Source organism: Schistosoma mansoni, chromosome 2, assembly GCF_000237925.1.
Source record: "Schistosoma mansoni strain Puerto Rico chromosome 2, complete genome".
Taxonomy (NCBI): domain Eukaryota; kingdom Metazoa; phylum Platyhelminthes; class Trematoda; order Strigeidida; family Schistosomatidae; genus Schistosoma; species Schistosoma mansoni.
Window position 1 is genome coordinate 11,087,159 of NC_031496.1, and position 22,036 is coordinate 11,109,194.

Genomic DNA, 22,036 nt, shown 5'->3' on the forward strand with positions numbered 1-22,036 from the left:
TCCTACTATCCCACTTCCTCTTCTAGCGGTTGACTGGATTATGCAGACCACGACATATGAGGGGAAGCACGGAATACAGTGGACATCTCAGAATCAATTAGAAAATGTGGAATTCGCAGATGATCTGGTCCTTCTATCCCATACACACGAATAAATGCAGATGAAGATAACTAGTGTAGTAGCAGCCTCTGCATCAATAGGCCTCAGTATACACAGAGGAAAAAGCAAGATCCTCAAATACAACACGGAGAATACCAACACAATCACACTTGATGGAAAAACTCTGAAAGATGTGGAATATTTCACGTATGTGGGGAGCATCATTAATGAACATGGGAGATCGGATGCAGACCTAAAGACGAGGATTGGCAAAGCAAGGGCCGCATTCATACAATTGAAGAATATATGGAACCCAAAATGACTGCCAACCAATATCAAGGTCACAATCTTCAATGCGAACGTCAAGACAGTCCTACTGTACGTAGTTGAAACGTGGAGAACTACTGTAACCATCATCAAGAAAGTACAAGTATTTATAAACAGTTGTTTACGCAAAATACTGAATATCCGTTGGCTGTATACCATCAGCAACAGCCTACTGTGAGAGAGACTAAACCAGGTTCCAGCCGAAGAGGAAATTAGGAAAAGACGTTGGAAGTGGATAGGACATACATTGTGGAAATCACCAAACTGCATCACGAGGCAATCACTAACTTGGAATCCGGAAGGAAAGTGGAAAAGAAGAAGGCCAAAAAACATACTACATCGGGAAGTGGAAGCAGATATGAAAAAGATTGTCCGAGACAGGGTTGGATGGAAAGTGCCGGTGAGAGGCCTATGCTCCTCCACAAGGGATAACAGGCATAAGTTAAGTAAATCTGTACTCTCTATTCAGATCAGTGTCCTTTGATTTGTCAAGGCTGTATTGTTGGGACTACCTATTTATGACAGGAAGTAATATCATATAATAGGGTTGAGATAAACTCCAAACTAGAAGAGGTTTATGAACTATGAAATTGTATCCCCTCCAATACAAAACATCTTGTTGTTTTCAAGGAAGTGAAAATATCCACAACAATGACCTTGTGTTCTAATTATGTTTCAGAAGATTCACATAACGTGAACTAAGAAGCCAGGTCATTCATTAATTTATTGTTTTTATTCAGTAACAAAGGATAAAAGTAGTGTGGAAAAACTGAACATAGGGATTTTGAAAAGGATAATGAATCCGACAGGTTTCAAGCACTGCCAGCTACAGACCTCGTTATTCATGCACGTGGATTGAGACGCTAACTAACGAAATATAGATAAAGACTTTTGTGAAAACAACAGAGATAACTTGCTACAACGGTGGTTTCACAACTGATGAGTGTCAAAATATCCACATGTCAACTGAATAGACACTTAAATATCTCATATGGCAATTATTAATGCAGTATTATAAGCTTTTAAAATATCTAAACACTACTAAGACTGGTTAGCTATGTTTCTGTGATGAAATTTTATGCTTTTGTAGTACATGAGATTTCCGAGATCAATGAAATTAGACTTATGTCAGTAGAACTGGTCATAAGTAGCGTTTTTGAATCATGGTGTTATGGTGAATGATTACATATCAATGGAGTCGAACATAACATACAAAAAAGACGGGAATAACCAAGGGTACAAGTTGTCACAGTATACAGGTATATTATATATATATGGCTCTTCCCAGTTTACCTAAATTTGCATTCACTTTTAATATTATTATAAAATTCCAAAGCCATAGTCAAAATGAATTGATGAGTAATTTCAGTATTTTATTAGCGTAATCATCTGTCAGTATAACAACCAACTTTATTAGTGTTTCTTCGTTGATGAAAAGAAAGTTGGGTCAGATTATTAAGTAACAGAATATATGTAAAAAATTCCCTGTTCAAAATAACAAGGGTAATAATATCACAATAGCCTGTTAGTGGATTGATATTACACACTTTTCTGTTGTAGGTCTTCTAAAATTATAACATACGGACCAATCATTTACGTTACAGGAAAGTGATTAGGGATACAGATATCATCTAAATACATTCATATAATAAATACGAACAAAGTATATAAAATCAGCGATATTTTATTGACAGAGTCACTTGATGGAGGCTTGAGCTAATTGAGTGAATATCCTAATTAGTAAAACACAACCTCGTTAACGAAAAGTGACAACGCACTACCATTGATAGTTGTGCACTTAGAATTTATTTCTTATCATACTTGATTTTAAGATGCATGATTAAAGCAGCAACAGGCTGCTCAGTATCTGATCAAAATGGATAACACTCATTTTATATTAGTGAAATATTTTATGGCCACGAAAACAAGTCATTCAATTATATGATACATTGATATAAAATATTTGGACAATAGAATATCACTTCAATTATTTATGCTTTATATATTCCAACAATCCACAAGATGTTGTGTACCTAATATTAAAGGATATCAAGTACCATTTTAAAATAAAATAATTTGCCATGCGGAATAGTTCTGACATTGGAAGATATACTGAAGCTCATTTGTTGTCTAGTAGCTCATATTATCAATGAGGTGTAAGATTTATTAATTGAATACAGTACAACATTAGATAATGTTTTAAAATAACGCTGATATAATGCATTGAGTATATAGAATCTGGTTAGGGAAATATTGCTAACGGTGCTGTCAAAATCAGATTATTTCATGACTAGCAAAATATTTAAACTTATACACAGAAATGGGAACTGATTACCTAATAAAGCTTTACAAAGTATCAATATAGGCTCGCTACTAGGTATTAGAGTATTGAAGTTATTTTAGTAAAACAATATGAAGTTCCGAAGCCTTTGAAACTAGTTAACGTCAGTGTACCTACTAATCTTCAATATCATCGAATGAGACTGATCCATGAAACTCAATAAAACGTAACTTTATTATAGTGATACAATACGGTTAGTAAAATTAATACATCATGCTTTTACATACTAAAAACAACTGGACGTGGTTCTCCGAAAACAATTACTAAGAACATAGTTGAAGACATGAATTAATTGAAGCTAGACCACCAAGGAAAACCTGGAAGCACTGGCCTTCTAATTACTAAGAATATTTTTGTTGATGAAATGATATTTCTAAATATCATAATGTTTTAGACACAATTTCTGACCAAACTGTCAAACAAAAATCTATTTTTTATAAGCAGAACTTTGTATCCAACGGAAATTCCGCCGATGAGTTAATCAGTACGAGAGATAGAGATTTTCAAATGAATAACTACTAGCTATTAGATAAACAAATTTCAAAATTTTGAAGAATCTATTATGAAAACATGCGATTTCACATAATATAAAAGCTAACAATATATCTATTAGTCTCATTTCATTAACTGACATATACAAGTCCCCCTAGAAATGGAAAACCAAACAAAAGTACTATTTATAAATCACGAATTTTTTTTGAAAATTGTACTAATATATTTTTCAGCAGTTTGGATAAAAAGATCATATATATATATATATATAATCAGTTACGAAATTACAGATATATATCCCATTATTTGTATACATGTATAGAAGTGTAAACATTTGAGTAAATAACATAATTATATATATATATATATATATATATATATATATATATAATTGTACTTAGGTATAATACGTAAAAGCAGAACATGGAAGGGAAAACCTAATAGTCATCATCATCAACAAAAAAAATGAGGCAAATTAACAACTGATCAGAAAAAAAAGAAGCAAACAAACAAACAAACAAATACAACATTATAACAAAAATTGACTGAGCTCAAAATAAGACAGTGGCATTATACTACCACCACCACTTCTGATTCATACACACATGGAAGTATAAACAGTTGAAAAATGCAACGAAACATTTCGAAAAAAAAGCAAAAACCAAAAAAAAAAATAAACAGAGTATAAATAAATCAATCAAAAAAATGTATTACTAAATAATAAATTTATTACGAAACGGAATTATAATAAATGTGCACAAGGTTATCATCATCATTAATAGGTATTGTGTTATTATCATCATCAGCAGTATTGCAAATGGTGTACAGATGTATACAATAACGTTAACTATACTTGTTTTGTGCAGAATGTACAAATTCCATTTGTTGAATATAACAAATTCAATCATTAGAAAAAAAAACAGAACACAATCATAGAGATCAAGAGAAATAACATGAATAAAGAGCATTAGTTATCATTTATTATACAATAAGTGAATATTCAATGGAATAAATAGATAAATTGTTTTACAAAAGAAAAAGAAGTGGTTTGAATATCTCGGAAATAAAACAAGCTGTAGAGTAGGTTGAAATACTTAACTGAACAGTCAAACAAAAGGCAGACAAAGAAATTAACATTTCATTCCTCATGATGTACTGATCACTGTTTAACTTCTCAACAACTAGACCTTAAAACAATAACAAAATTAGTAATAGAACGTCCATTAAATTATCAACTACATTATACATACACAAATAATAAATATATAGGATAAGTATTACATTGAGAGAAAAAAATGCTGTTATATAACATAAACAAGTTTGAGGGAGAGAGTATTCCAGAGAAGGAATATACACAATAAGGTTATTCAACTTAATTGTTGATAAATATTAATTTAGAGAAAGTTACCAAACAGACTTCATAAAAGAAATTAGTGAGTTCATAGCAAAGCCACTGGTTAAAAGATTAAATGCGCTCCAACTATTTTTCTTTATCATTAGTCGTAAAACAGGTATGAGTGATGAACTACATATCCATAGAAAAAATATATATAATGTATGAGAGAGAGAAATGAAAAGAAAGCAGCGAATACCATATCGAGGTAGTTGTTCTAAAGAACAGTACACCTGAATTACTTACTACAGCTGCACTGTAGGTTAACAAATTACGTAAACCTACATTCATACTAATATAAACAAAAGACTACGCATCAAGGAAAGGTTCAACTGGAGTTAAACACAACACATATGAGAGAAAGTAAATGTGTCAAGGGACATAAGAAAAAAAATCACATTATTACATTAGTACAAAACATTATAATGCACAAACAGCAAATACACAAAAATAATTTGGAAAAACGTCAAGAAAATTGCAATGAAACATAAAGATATCCAAAAAAACAAACAAGCAGACATATCTATTCAACAAAATAAGTTATGTACATATGCATATGTATATATATATATATATATATATATATATATATATATGTCTAAGGAAGAAATTTCATTATTTTCACACAAACATAGTACGCAAAAAAACAAAACACTACTACCAGAGTTGAAACATTATATATCATTGTGGTGGATAGGAATATGAAAAATTATTTATACACCTATACGATTGTGTACCGAATTAACAGGTGGATGATTGATTTTAGTAAGGTGATCACAGTCTGTTCCGACAATACTATTATTATTATCAGTATTTGTTATTTGAGAATGCATTGAATTTGTGTCATTAGACTGTTGATTTGATAAGGAAACTGTAGAATTGTCTACCAGAGGATTATTTGAATGGATCGATTGGAAATTCGACTCTGAATAATAATCTGGTCTTAGCTGTACTAAGTGCATTTTATTAGGCTTACGACGGCTAGATCCACTAAGAGTAATAGTTGATTTGTTTTGTGATTCAAATACAGGTGTATTAGATATTTGAATAGCTGGGAAGGGATTACATAAGCCAGGGACATTTTCATGAGAACTATGAACCGAAGAAATACCATTGATTTGTAATGGATATACAATAAGAGTATTATTATCATCAACACTATCATTAAGCCGTAATATTTTAGCTGGTCTTGATAAATCAAAACTATCATCACTCAACTGGTAATCAATTGAATTGTGGAAAAGGTTAGTTGGTATTTTGGGTAAATCCACATCATCATTATCAACAACGCTAGAATTTCCATTCACTTCTTCACTCTCATGGTTGTTGGTCCTATCTTCTTCTGTTAAATTCCCTGCTGTTCTGTTTGGATTGGTGGCTTCGCTCTCATCTGCGATTCCAACATCTTGGGTAGAAATCTTGAGTAAAACGAGAAAAGAATTACTTAAGTAATAAATCTCTCTCGTAAAAAAGACAAATAACACGAAATTATCCTTTGAAAGATAATATTTTACTACCAACTTTTTGAATTGTGATCGAACCGTGTTCGAACGTATTAATAAGCAACTCGCGAAAACAGAAATTTGTATGAAAGTCGACACAATGAAGGTTATTATTAAACTTATAACCCAACAATATTTGGTAAAATACAGTACCAAGAAACATATATATATATATATATACTCACCTTGTGATTTAAATCAAGTAAATTTCACTATTCAGTAGTGTGAATGTGAGCTTATTTTTCTAGCACAAATTTTATTATGACAATTATTGTTTGAAGCTTAAACAAAGTAGTTGGACACATACAAGCACATCGAAAAAATTTTTGGAGGGAAGAAATAAGAAAATAAAAGGGGCTAATTTATTGAAAATATATTTTAAACTTAAAATGGGTCAACCCCATGATGCATTTAATATAAATATTTACCGACTAAAACTGTTATACGCCCTTATTATTACGTAACAAATCATTGTGTGGATAAAGTCGCATATAACTTGACTAAAATTATTGAGTTTCATAGCTGCTGTGAACACGAAATAATAGTACTTTAATGTGGTCAATCAGCCATATGCAACGTAGAACCTGGTATGTGTACATAGGCTCAATTCGCCATACCCATTAGCACACCAAAATGAAGTTGTTGGGGCAAATCCCAGAATAGTAGAGGTAGTAGCAGTATGTGTGGTGGTTGAAAAGATTAGGCTCTGAAAATACGTTCCGAGGAGATGTAAATCAGTGAATTTAGAAGCATGGGATCCAGAGGAATACAAAGGATGAGTAAACCAGTCCTATTGTGAATAATTTTGAGCTATATCACTCAATCTCCAACCAATAATCACGATAATAACGCGGACCCTAACCAAGCAGTATGCACCTACCCTCGTAACTCAATCTAACAGTGTGCCCCCAAATGCCCTGGTACGGCCGAGAGTGGGGAGAGTCTGCTCTCCCTCTCCAAATGCTCTCATATGGTCACGCGAATAAATAGCCTCTGACAGGGAAGTCCTACTCAATGCCTTCTCGTGGTGGGGGTGTTGTTCACAAAAGTGAAAGGACGAAATGCGAATGCCAGCGCGCTTTAACCGGGTTGGTGGATGTGGAGGATCCACCTAGGGGAGTTGGAAAACCCTCATTCCAAACCAATGGTGCACATGGGCTCCAGTATCCTGAAGGAACAAATGGCGTATGAACCAGTTGTTGGTCACCGGCTACCATGGGACTGCATCTCCTAACGATGCTCCACTGTCTTGTGGACTAGACCTTTAGGTCAAAGGCTCGGGGTGTGGGCCCCTAAGAAAACCACCTACTTCAGTCTGGGCACCTGGGCAGTATCACAGCCCTCACACAAATCGAATGAGATTTGTGAGGCGCATATTTATCTAGTGCTTCCTTGTACCAATATTTATGCGTTTAAATAAATAAATAAATAAAGTCTCCATCAACTAATGACATGTCTTGGTTTGGTCGCCCCTAACTTTATTCCAAACTTTTACACCAGCTGTCGTTGCGTATTTGGGTAGCTGATGGCTGAGGGTACGTAATACATGTCCCAATCATCTTAATTGACAAATATTCGCTGCGTCATCAGCCGATCTGCAATTCTTACCTAGTACTCTGCGTCTAACCTCAGAATTGCTAACTCAATGGTTCCAATATAAGCGAACAGTGGCTCAAAGGGATCTATGATCGAATACTAGTAATCTCTAATAAAAGTGGTTTCAAATTAAATCACTGAGTCAATAGTACATAAGCCAAAAACCCCATTCATGCAAAAACCAGGATCAATGCGCTACTCCTAAAAAAGTGTGTTTAAAAGCAAGTCAAATTAAACAGTGCTAATCACTATACATAATGAAAATTAGGGTTTAGCATGTCTATTTGAACAGATTACAAAACCAGTTAAAGCCTAAAACAAATGTGTATTTTTTTGCCGTATACACTAACATTCCAGTGAGGGGTAATTTATTTTAAACCAAATACTCAATTTTAGAAAAAGTACCATGAATTTTTTCCAATCAGAAGATTTTTGGCACCTAATAAAAGATTTTAGGGATTACTGAAATGTTACTTGATGTAGGCCTCGTCTCTGTAGGTTGAAAAACAATTTGAAATGGCTCTTTAACATTTATACGAAACATGAATATACATAGATCTCATGATTACTGTAATGTAGAGAGTGTGATTTAATTTATCCTTATAATTACGGTATATATGTAATACACCAAAAAACTGTTAAAAAAAGATAATTTTAATGAAGTGTTTTGGCTACAGAATACCCAAAACTCACAACGCACAGAAAGTCCATTTTAGAATTTCCATTTGATACGACAGTCGACTAAAAGATTTAGAAGCTAGGCGTTCACGCGTGAGATTGTGTTTTTATTGCTGAACGAACTAGTTCAGAAAAAAACCTCAGCAACTATGAAAAAGCAGTGATTACTCTAATAGCTTTTGGGGCAAATAACAGTGAGAATTATGAATAATTAATCTGGTGGTTTATGTAACTACTACTCGAGTCAACTGTGTTAACGTATTCAAATATGCTTTCCAAATTAACTATGCCCGAAAATGCGCTGGTACGGCCGAGAGTGGGGAGAGCCCGCTCTCCTTCTAAAAATGCTTTCACATGGCCACGCGTATATAGCCTCTGTCAGGGAAGTCCTACTCACTGCCTTCTCGTGCCACAGGTGTTGTTTACGAAATTGAAAGGACGAAAAGCAAGAGTCCGGCGCTTTAACCGGGTTGGTGGACACAGAAAACCCACCTAGGGGAGTTGGAAAACCCTCATTCCAAAACGATGGTGCACATGGGCTCCAGTATCCTGAGGGAACACATGACGCGTGAATCGATCGTTGGTCATCGGATACCATGGGATTTCATCTCTTCACGATGCTCCACTGCCTTGTGGATCAGATCTTTAGGTCAAAGGCTCCGGGTGTTGCCCCCTAAGAAAACCACCTGCTTCGGTTTGGGCATCTGGGTAGTATCACAGCCCTCACACAAATCAAATGAAATTTGTGTGGCGCATATATATCTAGTGCCCCTTTGTACGAATACTTATGTGTTTAAATAAATAAATAACTATACCAGAAGGATAGAAGTGTTGCTTTCTTTTAACTGTCTTTGAAAAATAAACATTGTGAAACTTAACAAGTCAAATCTCATAAAAGTAATATCGGCGAGGCTATAATTTATAGACGAACCAATCGTACTTAAGATAGCACATCTTGAATTTTGGTGCGAAATTCATTTACTAATATGGTTAAACATCAAATCTAATTCCTAACCCTAACGTTCAACTGTAAATCCTAATTTCTCACACTAATCTATAACCCTAGTGTGTAGGTGAATATTCCAAGGTCGTCAAAAAATTATAGTCTCACCAATAATATCATTAGACATTTTTTTCCAACTCCGCTTGTAAATATAAGTAACTTTCCAGGATAATCTGTAATAATGATTGATATTCCTGTCCATGTGACCTACAAGTACTTTCCAAATGTATTTTATTCATCTAAAAGAATGATGTAACTATTTTTATTCTATACTGAATTTCGATTACAAGATGTCACTGAGTTGCAAAATAAGGCTAAATAAATAAGCAAAAGGTAAGGTCGACAATAAAATCTTAGTTATCAAATTATTTACAATGATATTCAGTGTATCTGTGAAAAACTATGTTTGTCATTACTGTACTTTAGTTCACAATCTCAAAAAAAGTTTGCTATTTACTAAATGATTTTGATTACCTTTGACAAACTTTTATTTACTGGATGTTTGCTTGGACTGGAAGAAAAATGTTCAGGACGATTAAAATTGACAACTTCTCGATGGATAGTAGGTTGATAAACCTGAGACGCAAACTGGCCTGATGGGCGAGGTAAACCAACAGCTGATGCACGACGAGATCCAAACTGACTGAGGTCCATTTCAGACAGTGGCTTAATCACTGTTCCTTTCCATTTCATTTTAGCCAAGTGAAGTAAAACATGATTCGGTAATAGAGTGTTATCTTCACGACTGAGGCGGCTACAATGCATAGCAGCAGCTTTGTAACGTTCTGGTACTTTAGCATGTACACCTAGTATGTGCTTTCGAATGTCACCCATTCCATGTGGTGAAGATGAGGAACAACCAGAGCAGCAGAAATATCTTCTACCTCGCCGTCTGGTAATATACACCTTTAGTGAACTGTAGACACCCATTTTAGCCTGTAAAATAATAAACGTTACATTTATCTGTGATTGATATTGTAAAAACTATGAAAAAAATAGTAGAAACCGTGAAAAATACAAACATTTTCACTTTTTGGAATAATAGTTATCAATAATTATTCCACTTTAAATAAATATGGTGCAGCAGCTGTGCAGGGATTTATACAATAATCTGCTCGTCAAAATTTTTGATCGATCGAAATCGATGCTTGTGTGAGTGATTTGAGTATTAAAACACTCTGTAACTATAGAAGGAAGATATAGAGTGATCAAAATATTGTTAACGAACAAGTTTAACTGTTGGACTGACTTGGATGGAAAGAATGGTATTATGTAAAACAATGAAAATACAAGTTTTTCTTCGATTCAAGATTATTCTGATGCTAAAGCACCAACACTGTTAAAAAGTTTAATTTATGCAAATACCATGATTAAAGCAAACAACAAGTTATACAAACCTCAAGAACCGGAAAATAGTTGGGTGGACAGTAGCCTTGTACTAAAGTTTTTAAAGCTTCGGATGAATATGGAAGATCAATTACACGTTCCACTTCCTCTGCACCAGAAGCCTGGACAGCATTTAATTGTGCAAGTGGATCTTCCATTTCTTTCTGCATCTTTTTAGGATCAATATCTGAGCCTTCTTTGTCATCATCATTTTCATTACCGTCATATTTAGTAAGTGAATCATCATGACAAATTGAACCGCTTGCTGCACCGGTATCAGTCCCTTCACTAACTGAGTCTGTTTCAGCAACATCTGTGATTAGTGTTCGAGGTGAAGATGAAACAGAGTGAATATTCATCGACGGCTGAAGTGCTGTTGTAGGCACAGAAGGATAAGGAGCCAATTCTTTCAAAGGTTTTGCGAAGCTAGATGGTGCTGAACGACCATTCATACTAGTAGTGGTTACGTCAGGAGGACCAACATTAGGAAGATTATTAAGTTTAATGGGTCTGTCCATAGCCAATCGAAGAAGCATATCATCAGGATAGATTTGAAAATCATATTCCCTAGTAATACGAGAAGCCTGGCAACAAATGGTGATAAATACATTTGGAATACGAGCATGAACACCCATTACATGACGCCTACTATCAGCTAATGTTGCGGCGCGAATTTTACTGTCAGGTTGTCGAGTAGTGATAAAAAGGCGCCCACAGGGACAGCGGAAAGCTATAGTGCGATCATTACGACATATTCGGCTCATTTTGTAAGTTGAGTATACGCGCATTTTCGATACTATATCTTCTATATGGTGTTCAGGAGCACCAGAGGATTCCAACAAATGACGGAGAACTGGTTCAGAAAACGGCAAGGCAAGGTCAACAACTTTATCAGCGCCTTCTATTCCTGGTATAGATGGTAGTGAAGCTAAATCCACATTTGAGTTGGAAGATGCTGTCGACTGTTCTATATTAGATGTAACAGGGGAACCATTGATGTGACTATCAGCTGATTGGATAGGACTCGTAGAATTAGGAGGATGAAAATCTGGAGGCACCGGAGGTCGAATTCTTATAGTAACTTTAGTTTGGGAACCCGGAACAACGGTAGTAAAATGAGAGACATACGAGTCTTGTGTACAAGACAAACTATTCAACGATGTAGCAAAAGTCGTAGAACTCTCAGAAGAACTAGGATGATTCTCATCAACTGGATTTGGTGAAGCATTTGGGCTGGTTGGATTATTTGAAACCAAACGTCTGTGTAAAAAATCTCTAGCGAGACGACTTAACTTTTCATCAGAGAACAAAGTAAACTCAACAGGATCCAAGCGGGATGCTTGGAGACAGTGGCGAAAATGTTTAGTCGATATGCCGCAATGAGACCCCAATATATGCTTCCTCACATCAGCCAGAGCATGTGGTGATGAATAAGAACAATGGTTGCATTTGTACCTCCGAAACCCTCCGCGTGTGTCAACTATAACCGACAGGCGACAGTACAACTGCATCTTTTGCTCCAGGAATTCTCGCGTAGCAATAGGAAGATGGGCAGTCAGTCTTCGTAAAACGCGTATTGAATATGGTAAAGGAATACGACGGCGCCCAATCTCGAGGACACGAGGCTTCATCTGACGCATAGCGAGCTGCTCTTGAACTTCCTGAAACCTCTCCTCACTTTTGGGAAGATAAGTAAAACGCAAACAATCTTTTAAATGTTCTCTGGGGACTTCCAGATGCACTGTAAGTAAATGTCGCTTAAAATCACCAAGACCGTATGGAAACACTTTTTCGCATTCTGGACAAACTGGGATACGACGATGATTCTCCTTCCCTAAAATCTGAACAAAGTAAGAGGAGAACTGCTTCATTTTTAAAACTAATGAATCTATCACATGAGGTTGTAATTGTGCACATAGTTCACTGCGGAATTTACATTCATCGAATGGGAAAGAAACTAAACCTTCGCAGCCACGAATAATCTCATCCGATGAAAGGTTATCATCAGCAAATTTATCTAGTGAATCTAAGGAGTCGCTGGACTGGGAACCCAATACATCGTTATTGTTGACTTCTTTACTATCTTGAATTGGATCTATAGATTCTGTAGACAGAATGCTGGGTTTAGGCTGAATTGGTATTGGAGATGATATATCACAAGCTAATGATTTTGAAAATGTACTGACTGAATTCGGAACAGCATTGTTTATGTTGAAGTTTGTCAAACCTGAAAGAGCTGCTGCAGCCATAGCAGCAACAGCTGAGGCTGCATCACATGCACTTAAGTTTCCAGCAGCGTTATTTATTATATTCATTGGTGAACTTGCTGGGATACTGGCTAAACTGTTACTAACCATCATACCGTTATTGTTAGATGAAGACTGATCAATAGAGAGCGTATGAACATTGCTTGGTGGAGTTTGTTGAACTCGGCTAGTTAAACTCATTAACTTTGATGCAGTAGGTCGGGCCAAAGCTGCAAGATTCATAGGTGATTCAGTTTCCTCGGTATCATCTTCAGGAATTGAGGAAAAAGGGAAAAAATCAAGAGCATATGTAGAGGATTCCGACTTCTGTTCAGTACTGAGAGATATATCAGTTGTAACCGGTTCAGAGTCATTATCCAGTAAAGAAACGCGTAAGTGTTCCCGATAGACTGATGCTTCCTTTAAACGAAAAGGTAAATAAAACTAGAGGATGTAGAACAAGCTTACTGTATAAAAAATAAGTATGAAGACTACAAAAATTTAATTAATAAGACTTACTAACTAAAGAACTACACTGGATAAGGCTGAATGGTAAATACTGCTATTATTCGTCTCCATTATCAAAAATAGACTAATTAACTCGAAACTAAAATTCAGTGGTATGGAGTTAACTGTTTATAGGTGGTGAAGCACCATAAATAATATCCTTTAATCCTTAATTTATAACCACTAATAAACCAAATATGTTGGAAGTTTTATTTATTTTATATCGAAGCCACTGTTAAGTTTCAGTTCTGAGGATATGAATAATTAAGACATGTGTAGAGGATGGATCGATATAAACGGTTGGGAAGGAAAGTATTAATTGCTCCTTGTTGTTCAATCTGTAAGGGAATAAAAAGATCTTTCTACATGCTAACATTTATTCAACGAAATGCGAATTACTTTGGAATTTGTCTAGAAATCTGACATTATTTCCAATTTTAACGGAGACTAAGGTGATTTAGATGACTAGCATATATGATGAAAATAATAAGATACAAAAAACCTGTAAACTAAGACGCAGTTGATGTGATGTAACGAACAGTGCAACACAATGTCCATTTTCTCTCATCTAAGACTCCTCAGCTGGATGTACCCGATCACAGTATTGGTGTTCATACTGGCACTCGACCCCAGTACCTTTCGCTTCAAACGGCGACGGGTTATCTACTGAGTTACTGAATCTAAATAACCAATAACTTGTTTAATGAGCACGAGGTTTACATTATTATTAGTAATGGTTCGAATTATTCCGATCAGTCTTGTTGGCATGTGCGCATCCTCTGTGTGAGTTGCTTCAATATAGCTGACGGGTCCCAAACATGATTGAACATGTGTTTTGGATTCTACTACTAGCCACAACTCATTTATTCTAAAAATATGTGACAAAATGGACATGTCGAGGCAATCACCATGAGATGTACATATGCCGATGGAGACTGATCGATATTCAGTCCTAAATAACGTGGTAATTTAAACAACCGCTAATATGTTTCATTTAAAAGCTATTATAAAGAAGGACGAAACTAAGTCTTGACTTAATGGAGATTACGAAAGTTGGATATCTAGAAAAGTATTGAAACTATTTAAGTTTGTACAATCAAATTACTAGACCATAGAAAGAGATTCAGTCCTATATCTGAACAGTCTATCGTGTTTACTCAACAAGTTATATTTTAACAGCAGTTACGCTTTCACTTCTAACGGTTTCAATAAACAAGTATAAAAATGGGTACATGCATGAAATTTCTATAAACGTGGATGTATGGCATTATTTACCGACTGGAAAGGAAAGCTTTCCTACCAGCTAATCATTTAGCATACAATAATACTTGTAATGGAATCTGAGTTTTCGTGTGTATTTACGAGCGCATGTTAAGAACAGATAATTAAAAGGCATGGAAGTTATTAAAACATCGATGTTTAAGAAGTAGTCTCTTTTTTTCCAATATATTTAGGTGTAGATACAGTTATCGGGTCAATAAATGCAATAAACCTTTATCGCTAGCAGAGTTGATTTTTAAGGAAGCATATACATGACATCAGAGAGTACCATTTGTTATGGGGAAACCGAACGAGGAAGTTAACAAAGAATAGACGCAACCACTTTGAAATTTAATGATTCTGAAATGAGAATTTATTTTTATCAGAAGGGGGTTTTTGTGGAGATTGTAGTAATTTAATAGTTGAGTTTATGAGTCAATTAAAGCTAGACCACCATAGAAAATCTGGAAGCACTGGACGGCCGTTTCGTCCTAGCATGGGACTCCTCAGCAGTGCGCATCACGATCCCACTCGCAGGACTCGAACCCAGGACCTTCAATACAACTCATGAAATAAAACCTGAAAACTAAATAGATTTTAATCAGCACCTAAAAATAAATAGTTTGATAAGTCACAGTTCCTTAGTAAATAAGAATACTAAGCTTCGGTTACTATCCTGATAATCCAAATTTATCTTCTATGACTGGATTCGAAAATGATTTCTTCATACTCCGAAAACCATATAAATTACGAGTTAAATGCTTCACTGACCTCTGATAGGAATTAAAACCAATTGGAAGTATCCTGACGCTGTACATGTAAAGGTCCTGTAAAATTGTCTTAACTGTGAAGTCACAAGATTGACTGATTGTATGTTTATTTAATAACACAATATGAATGAAGAAAATTATTTTTCTTAAAGCAACATATCGGTAAGTATATGGTAACAGACAACTAAACAACTTACCTTGGGATTATGAGAATAAGTAACATGTTCCGCAATTAATTTTTGCTCTGTAGATACCACCTGACATTTCGAACACCAGTAAATATGACAGCGATAAACTAGAGGTAGTACTTTCTCAGATTCTTGGCAACGATTACGGAAGTATGCCCTTATACCTGTACAGGAAGCAGGATGCATCAGAAAATAAATCCACCGAACAGTTGTAAGATCACAATAAGGACAACGAAGTAGAAAGACGAATGGAGAGGACATATCTGCAAATATCTTGTTAACAATAGAGGCCTGATCAACTACAGTCAATGAGGAAGTGCAATCATATTGTGAGGCATTATCTAACTTAGCAACAATTGTAGCAAGATGGTTACAAATTAACTGAAATATAGATAAAAAGCAGAACAAGTTCGAGAACAAATATCAAAAATCAGTTTGCCAAGAAATAAACAGTAAGAACAAAATAAAACTAAAGAAAATGGCTATATATATAAGCTGTGATAGTACAAAGTTTGAGCATTTATTTCAATATTTTTGGATGGAGGGTACATGGTTAAAACATTTAACTATCGATCTCTAGATTGCAATTACTATAAATAACGCTCTACCTAACTTCAGTTTTGGGGGCCAGACATTCACAAACCTTTAAATAAAGTGTGACTTATAACGGAATACACAAGTCTGTACTTGGTGAACCAGTTGGTACATATTTCAGTAAACCAAAGGGTAAAATGAACCGAAATTTCCAAATATATGTCCATTTAAGTGTACAGAAAGCGGTTACTTAATTTACGAAACTATAACGAATACCAATAATGAGTAATCATATGCTTAACAGGGCTGTATAGAAACTTACATTATCGTTCAAAAAAACAAAGATGAAGCCACAAATAGACGTACAGTAAACACACCAAATCATTCACAGAATATTTAAAAAAATATCAGTGATGAGTAGTAGATAGCTAAAACTTTACAGCACTGTAGGGGGGGCGGCGGATACGTATGCGCCACATAATGACAAGTAGAATGGGAAGAGATAAAGAGTAGAAAGTGTGAATAAAAGGAAAAAACAATAACGACCACAAATTAGTGTATGGTAGTGAAGAAATAATAGTAATGGGAAAACAGAAAGGTACAACCAGAAAGAATTCTTCAGTCAAAGAAGCTACGGCCAGTTTTTATGAGGAAAGTAAAAGAAGGTTACAGCAGGATCGCCACTGGCTTCTATTCTGAGCCATATCTGATAACGTTTCTAACCACCGTGTTACACTATCACTAGGACCCCAACCAGGAAGTCATGGAAGACCAACAGAAGCCAGTCTTGTACAGCTTTCCTTCATACCACGACACTATGTCACATATTGACCACCTCTCCGTTTTATCCGACCACGATGTGGAATTCTCTGAGACGACATTCTTAGATTATGTCCAAGCCACCGAAGTCGGTGTTTCAAGATGGTGACACCAATTGGATTATCGTGTCTGCGCCCGAACACACGATGCCGAACCTCTGCATTACTAACATGGTGTTGCCACTGGATGTCAACAATCCGTCGGAGACAACGATGATCGAACACAGAGAGACGTCTAACATCCTCAACTCGGAGAGGCCAGGTTTCACAAGCATAGAGCAAAACTGCTCTCACCGACGGGTCGTAGATCCGACCTATTACAGCCAGACTAACATCATGAAGGCGCCAAAGATGGCCCAGATTGGCATAAGCCGTTTTGGCTTTCAATATATATGTAAATCGATCTCATCACTCACGCCACCATCAGCACTTATGCAGCCACCAAGATACACGAATTTCTCGATTACTTCTATCTGCTCACTACCCAGGGTAAGCACAGAATCAGGATCCTGCCAGTCTTGTTGAAGTACTTCACACATACAATACATACAGATACTAATTGTCAACTGATTAAGCACAGATTGCATACCTTAAGTATCATCGCACAGTAAGGCAATCGGAAGTAGATTTATTACCGATAGTTGTTACAGAGACGATGTGAACCTTTTTTATAGATAGGGACAACTATCAACTTATTCCACGATGTCGGAACACTCTCTAACTCTCAAACCTTTTTAAACAAAGTAGTCAGTTCCTTAACCAGAGAACCACCACCATCTTTATAAAAAGCCGAAGGTAAGTCGTTGGGACACGGTTATTTGAAGCGCTTCAGGAGTTGGAGTTCCGTGCGGGCTTCCGCCTCATTTGGTGGATCAGTTATCACATCCCATCGAGGGAAGGACGGTCTGATCGATGTTTTCGGAGCAGCATACCGATTGAACTGCTCCACGCCAGCAGTAGCTGATCACGATGTGATCAATCTGAGTCCAGGCTTGAGATGCAGAGGGAGAATACCAAGTGGCACATTCGCGGACTGTGCCGAAAGTTAGTGCTAGCCAGAAAAAGGTTGTAGTCTGTGCACAGTTGCAGTAGACGGTCCCCGTTATCTGACCTGCGACCAACAAGTCCCCATCGGCCACCTAAACGATTCTCTTCTGTGCCTAGACACCAGACCTGAGCATTCAAGTCTACGGCTAGTACTACAATACCTGTCGGATGCACTTTCTGAAAAAGAACAGTTAACTGGTGGTAAAATTCATCCTTGATTGTATTCGGGCTGCAATCTGTCGGAGCGTAAGCGGAAATGACGAAAAGACATCGATTCTTACACCGACTTTTTCTTACTTTGGTGGAACTTTCTAATCTAACAGCACATAACCGACTGTTAGTGGGGATCAAATCAATTAATGCTGTCTCACCTCTAGCGCTTAGTACGACACCAACGCCAGCTGGACCAGACGAAGATGCAACAGAATCCCCTGGATAAACGCACATAAAACAAGCCTTTTGAAGGGACAGATGGAGAGCGAATTTGTAGTACTTCACTAGAATCTTGAATACGGGTCTCGGATAAACAGCAGACATTGACATTAAAACTTTTTAAGGACATAGTCAGACCTATCTGTTGTCCGATCTGCATTAGTGTGCGAACATCGAGTTTCCGCCATGGGCAAGCTGGTGTATAAGTTGAAAAATGGGAGTACATAGAGGATAAGTGACGTAGTATATAGAAAAACAATAATAGTAATAATACTAAAAATGAGAGTTATCAAGTGAATGTGAATTTTCTAAATTTCGTGAAGTGATTGTCATCTCATTAGATCTGTGTGAGGGCTGTGATACTGCCCGGGTGCCAAAACCGAAGCAGGTGGTTTTCTCAGGGGGCCACACCCCGAGCCTCTGACCTAAAAGTCTATCCATAAGACAGTGAAGCAACGTAAGGAGATGCAGTCCCATGGTAACCTACGACCAACGATTGGTTCATACGCCATTTGTTCCTTCAGGATACTGGAGCCCATGTGCACCACCGTTTCGGAATCAGGGTTCTCCAACTCCCCTAGGTGAACCCTCCGCGTCCATCAAACCGGTTAAAGCGTCGGACACTTGCTTTTCGTCCTCTCAATTTCATAAACAACATCCTCGCCGCAAGAAGACAGTGAGTAAGAAAATATTTCTGTATAAGTGGAGAGCAACAAGTTGCAATTAGCAATCTACAAATACATTATTCAAAGAACTAAACTAGTCTATGAAAACATTTTTTCCGATCCCAAATCAAAACATGACATCAGTCCATGAAGTCACTGACAATTGAACTGAACCATGTTAATAGGTGTAGATTATCTCGTTAGGGTCCGTGTGATTATCGTAGCCAGTGGTTAGACTTTGAATGACATGAACCAAAATAGTTTGCAATGGCGAAGGTGTACCCATTCTTCGTCTTCCCCTAATTACTGAGCTTCTGAATTCACCACAACTTATGTTTTTACATCACCGATCCATACTCTCTTACAATCTTCACTCATACCATTACTCTTATTTTTTTATATATGCATCTTACCCCTTTTCTCTTCCCATTTTCATTGTTTTGTGTGGTGCATACATATCTGGTGCCCCCTTGCACCAATATTTAAATAAATAAATAAAAATCTCTACTATTGTGGAATTCGGCCTGGAAATTTGAACCGATGTACATATGTACCAAGTTCTATGTACAGACTGACACCTTTTCCATATAGCAAAACCAACGAACATAAATATTGCATGACTACGACATACGTTTAAAACGTTGTTGTGAAGTACACATTCCATAGAAATTGAAAAAAAGCTTACCTCTGTAGTTTCGCCAAATTAATGGAAAAGAAGTATTCCTTTGAGATCAAGAGAATCAGTATGTTTTCGTCGAAAATGATCTAAGATAAGTGTTCGAGATGGTGATTTCACAAAGCAACCGGGGAATGTACAGTGTACAAGTGAGCATATATTTAATTTAATATGTTCTCCCCACTCCAACAATGTAGAAAATGTATTCATGCATTGACTGCATTGCAATTTGGAGGTCTCAGATGAACTACTATGTTGAGTCTCCCAGTGAATCTGCATATGTTGAAAACGATCAGTACTAAATTCATGAGAACAATGAGGTTTAGATGGACAAGAAAAGATTCTCAGCGATTTTGAGGAGGAAGGAGTTAGTAAGTGCTGGGAAATGTGAATCATCAAATAATTCCAATGAACTATGGAGTCACAGTAAAGGCATAAATGGTTTTCATCATTTGAATGATACTTCGTTAAATGTGAGACAAAAACTTCGGGATCAGAAGTACTTGAGTCAGGTTTATGAGATACATTTGATAGATAATTTAAATGGCCATCACTCAGCCCCTTGTCTTGTGAGCATATAGAACACGTAAAGCACCCTGAAGCACTTTCCAACAATTGGATATTTCGCTTTAAAGATGAATAGGTACGTTTTCTGTCATAACTTCGGACACTCATTGTCAGTATGTTCTAAATAAACCCTGTCATTTAATACAAAGAAAACGAAGTCAGAATTACAGTAGTACTGAACAAATGTTAATTACTATAGATTAATAAAACAAATACTAGATTACGCGAGTTTCAGATGCCGTATGAGTTCACTTGAAAAGTAAAACATAATAATTGACTATGTACAGGTGTATTAGGTTTATTGCGTAAGACTAGGTGATAACATATGACATAAGCAGAGTTGTAAAAGGGATTTAAACAATTCCGAATCGCTGAGATTATCAACCCTGTTGACTAATGGAGAAGCAAACAATGTGAAATCTCAGTCCATTGCACCGGTTCAGGCTATCAATTACAAATGTAAATATAATAATTGCCAGAGAACAAATGTATGTGGTAATGAGTACACGGACTCGCTCTTAATGTTACGGCAATTAACTATATTATGCTGAGTATCTATAACTAAATGAAATACTTTGATACGTGAGCGAAAGTAGCGGATATGGTCTATTTTAGAAAATTCATTCTAAACCAATAATGGACATAGGATCCAGAATCTTGAGAAAAAGAGAGATATCTAAACCTGACTCGACTAAAGAAAGCCTACGATTATATCTCGTCCACCCACTTGGGAACCAAACCTTTCGTCAAAACATTTGAATGAATACCCAGGACGTCTAAGAAGTTTGTTTTCGGTGCTTGAACAGTGAAGAGCATTTCGTGTTACAAGTACCAGTAATTCCCAACTGTAAAGTTATGTTAAAAGACGTATCGATTTCATCTTGGTTTGTACAAGTGAAGTGAAGTGAACTGACTGAAGACACTAAAGCTTTTACATCATCTTAATTTTCCAGTTATGTGACTGATCGCAAGAGAATGAGCATAGCATCCATTGTAAAGCGGTCAATTATGTATGGGATATTGCATTGTTAGAATAGGTGATAATTAATACACATCTTACGACAATAAAGAGGAACAGGGATGTAATAAAAAAGTGTGGGTTGGTTAGTATACTTTACATTGCTAACAGAAAGAAATCATCCGAAAAACACAATAAAATTAAGGAATGAAAAAGAGATAAATGCAGTGATAAGATATTGAAGCTGAATGAAGTAAAGATTAAAAATATTTGGATGAATATCCTTCAAAATCTTCAACTGCCAAATCTTATTATCTTAAATGTTCATGATCGACACATATACGTCGCAAATAGAGGCTATTCAATAGATTAGTACGAATGAGACTGTATACCTTGCATAGTATAGATACATGAGGAATAATCGAATATTTTTTTCAATAGCCACTGATCGGCAGTTACTTCTACAGATATTTGAATATATTATCAGACCATACCACATCAGCAGCCACCTACTATCCGTCACTATTCTAGAAGACTTGTTGGTGAGACCA

At 36.1% G+C, this 22,036-nt stretch overlaps 2 protein-coding genes across 2 annotated transcripts; both read right to left on the reverse strand.

The window, feature by feature from the left end:
• Nucleotides 1-5,365: 5,365 nt before the first annotated feature.
• Smp_061000 (hypothetical protein) lies at nucleotides 5,366-16,049 on the reverse strand (the record flags this gene model as incomplete). Its single annotated transcript, XM_018795662.1, has 3 exons — nucleotides 5,366-6,070; nucleotides 9,906-10,367; nucleotides 15,798-16,049. 3 exons carry the CDS (start codon nucleotides 16,047-16,049, stop codon nucleotides 5,366-5,368), a joined length of 1,419 nt encoding a protein of 472 aa, XP_018649953.1.
• Nucleotides 16,050-19,987: 3,938 nt separating this feature from the next.
• Smp_154910 (hypothetical protein) lies at nucleotides 19,988-20,635 on the reverse strand (the record flags this gene model as incomplete). The annotated part of the gene is made up of 1 exon (XM_018795663.1): nucleotides 19,988-20,635. The coding sequence occupies one exon, from the start codon at nucleotides 20,633-20,635 to the stop codon at nucleotides 19,988-19,990; it is 648 nt and encodes a 215-aa protein (XP_018649954.1).
• Between the last annotated feature and the right edge of the window lie 1,401 nt (nucleotides 20,636-22,036).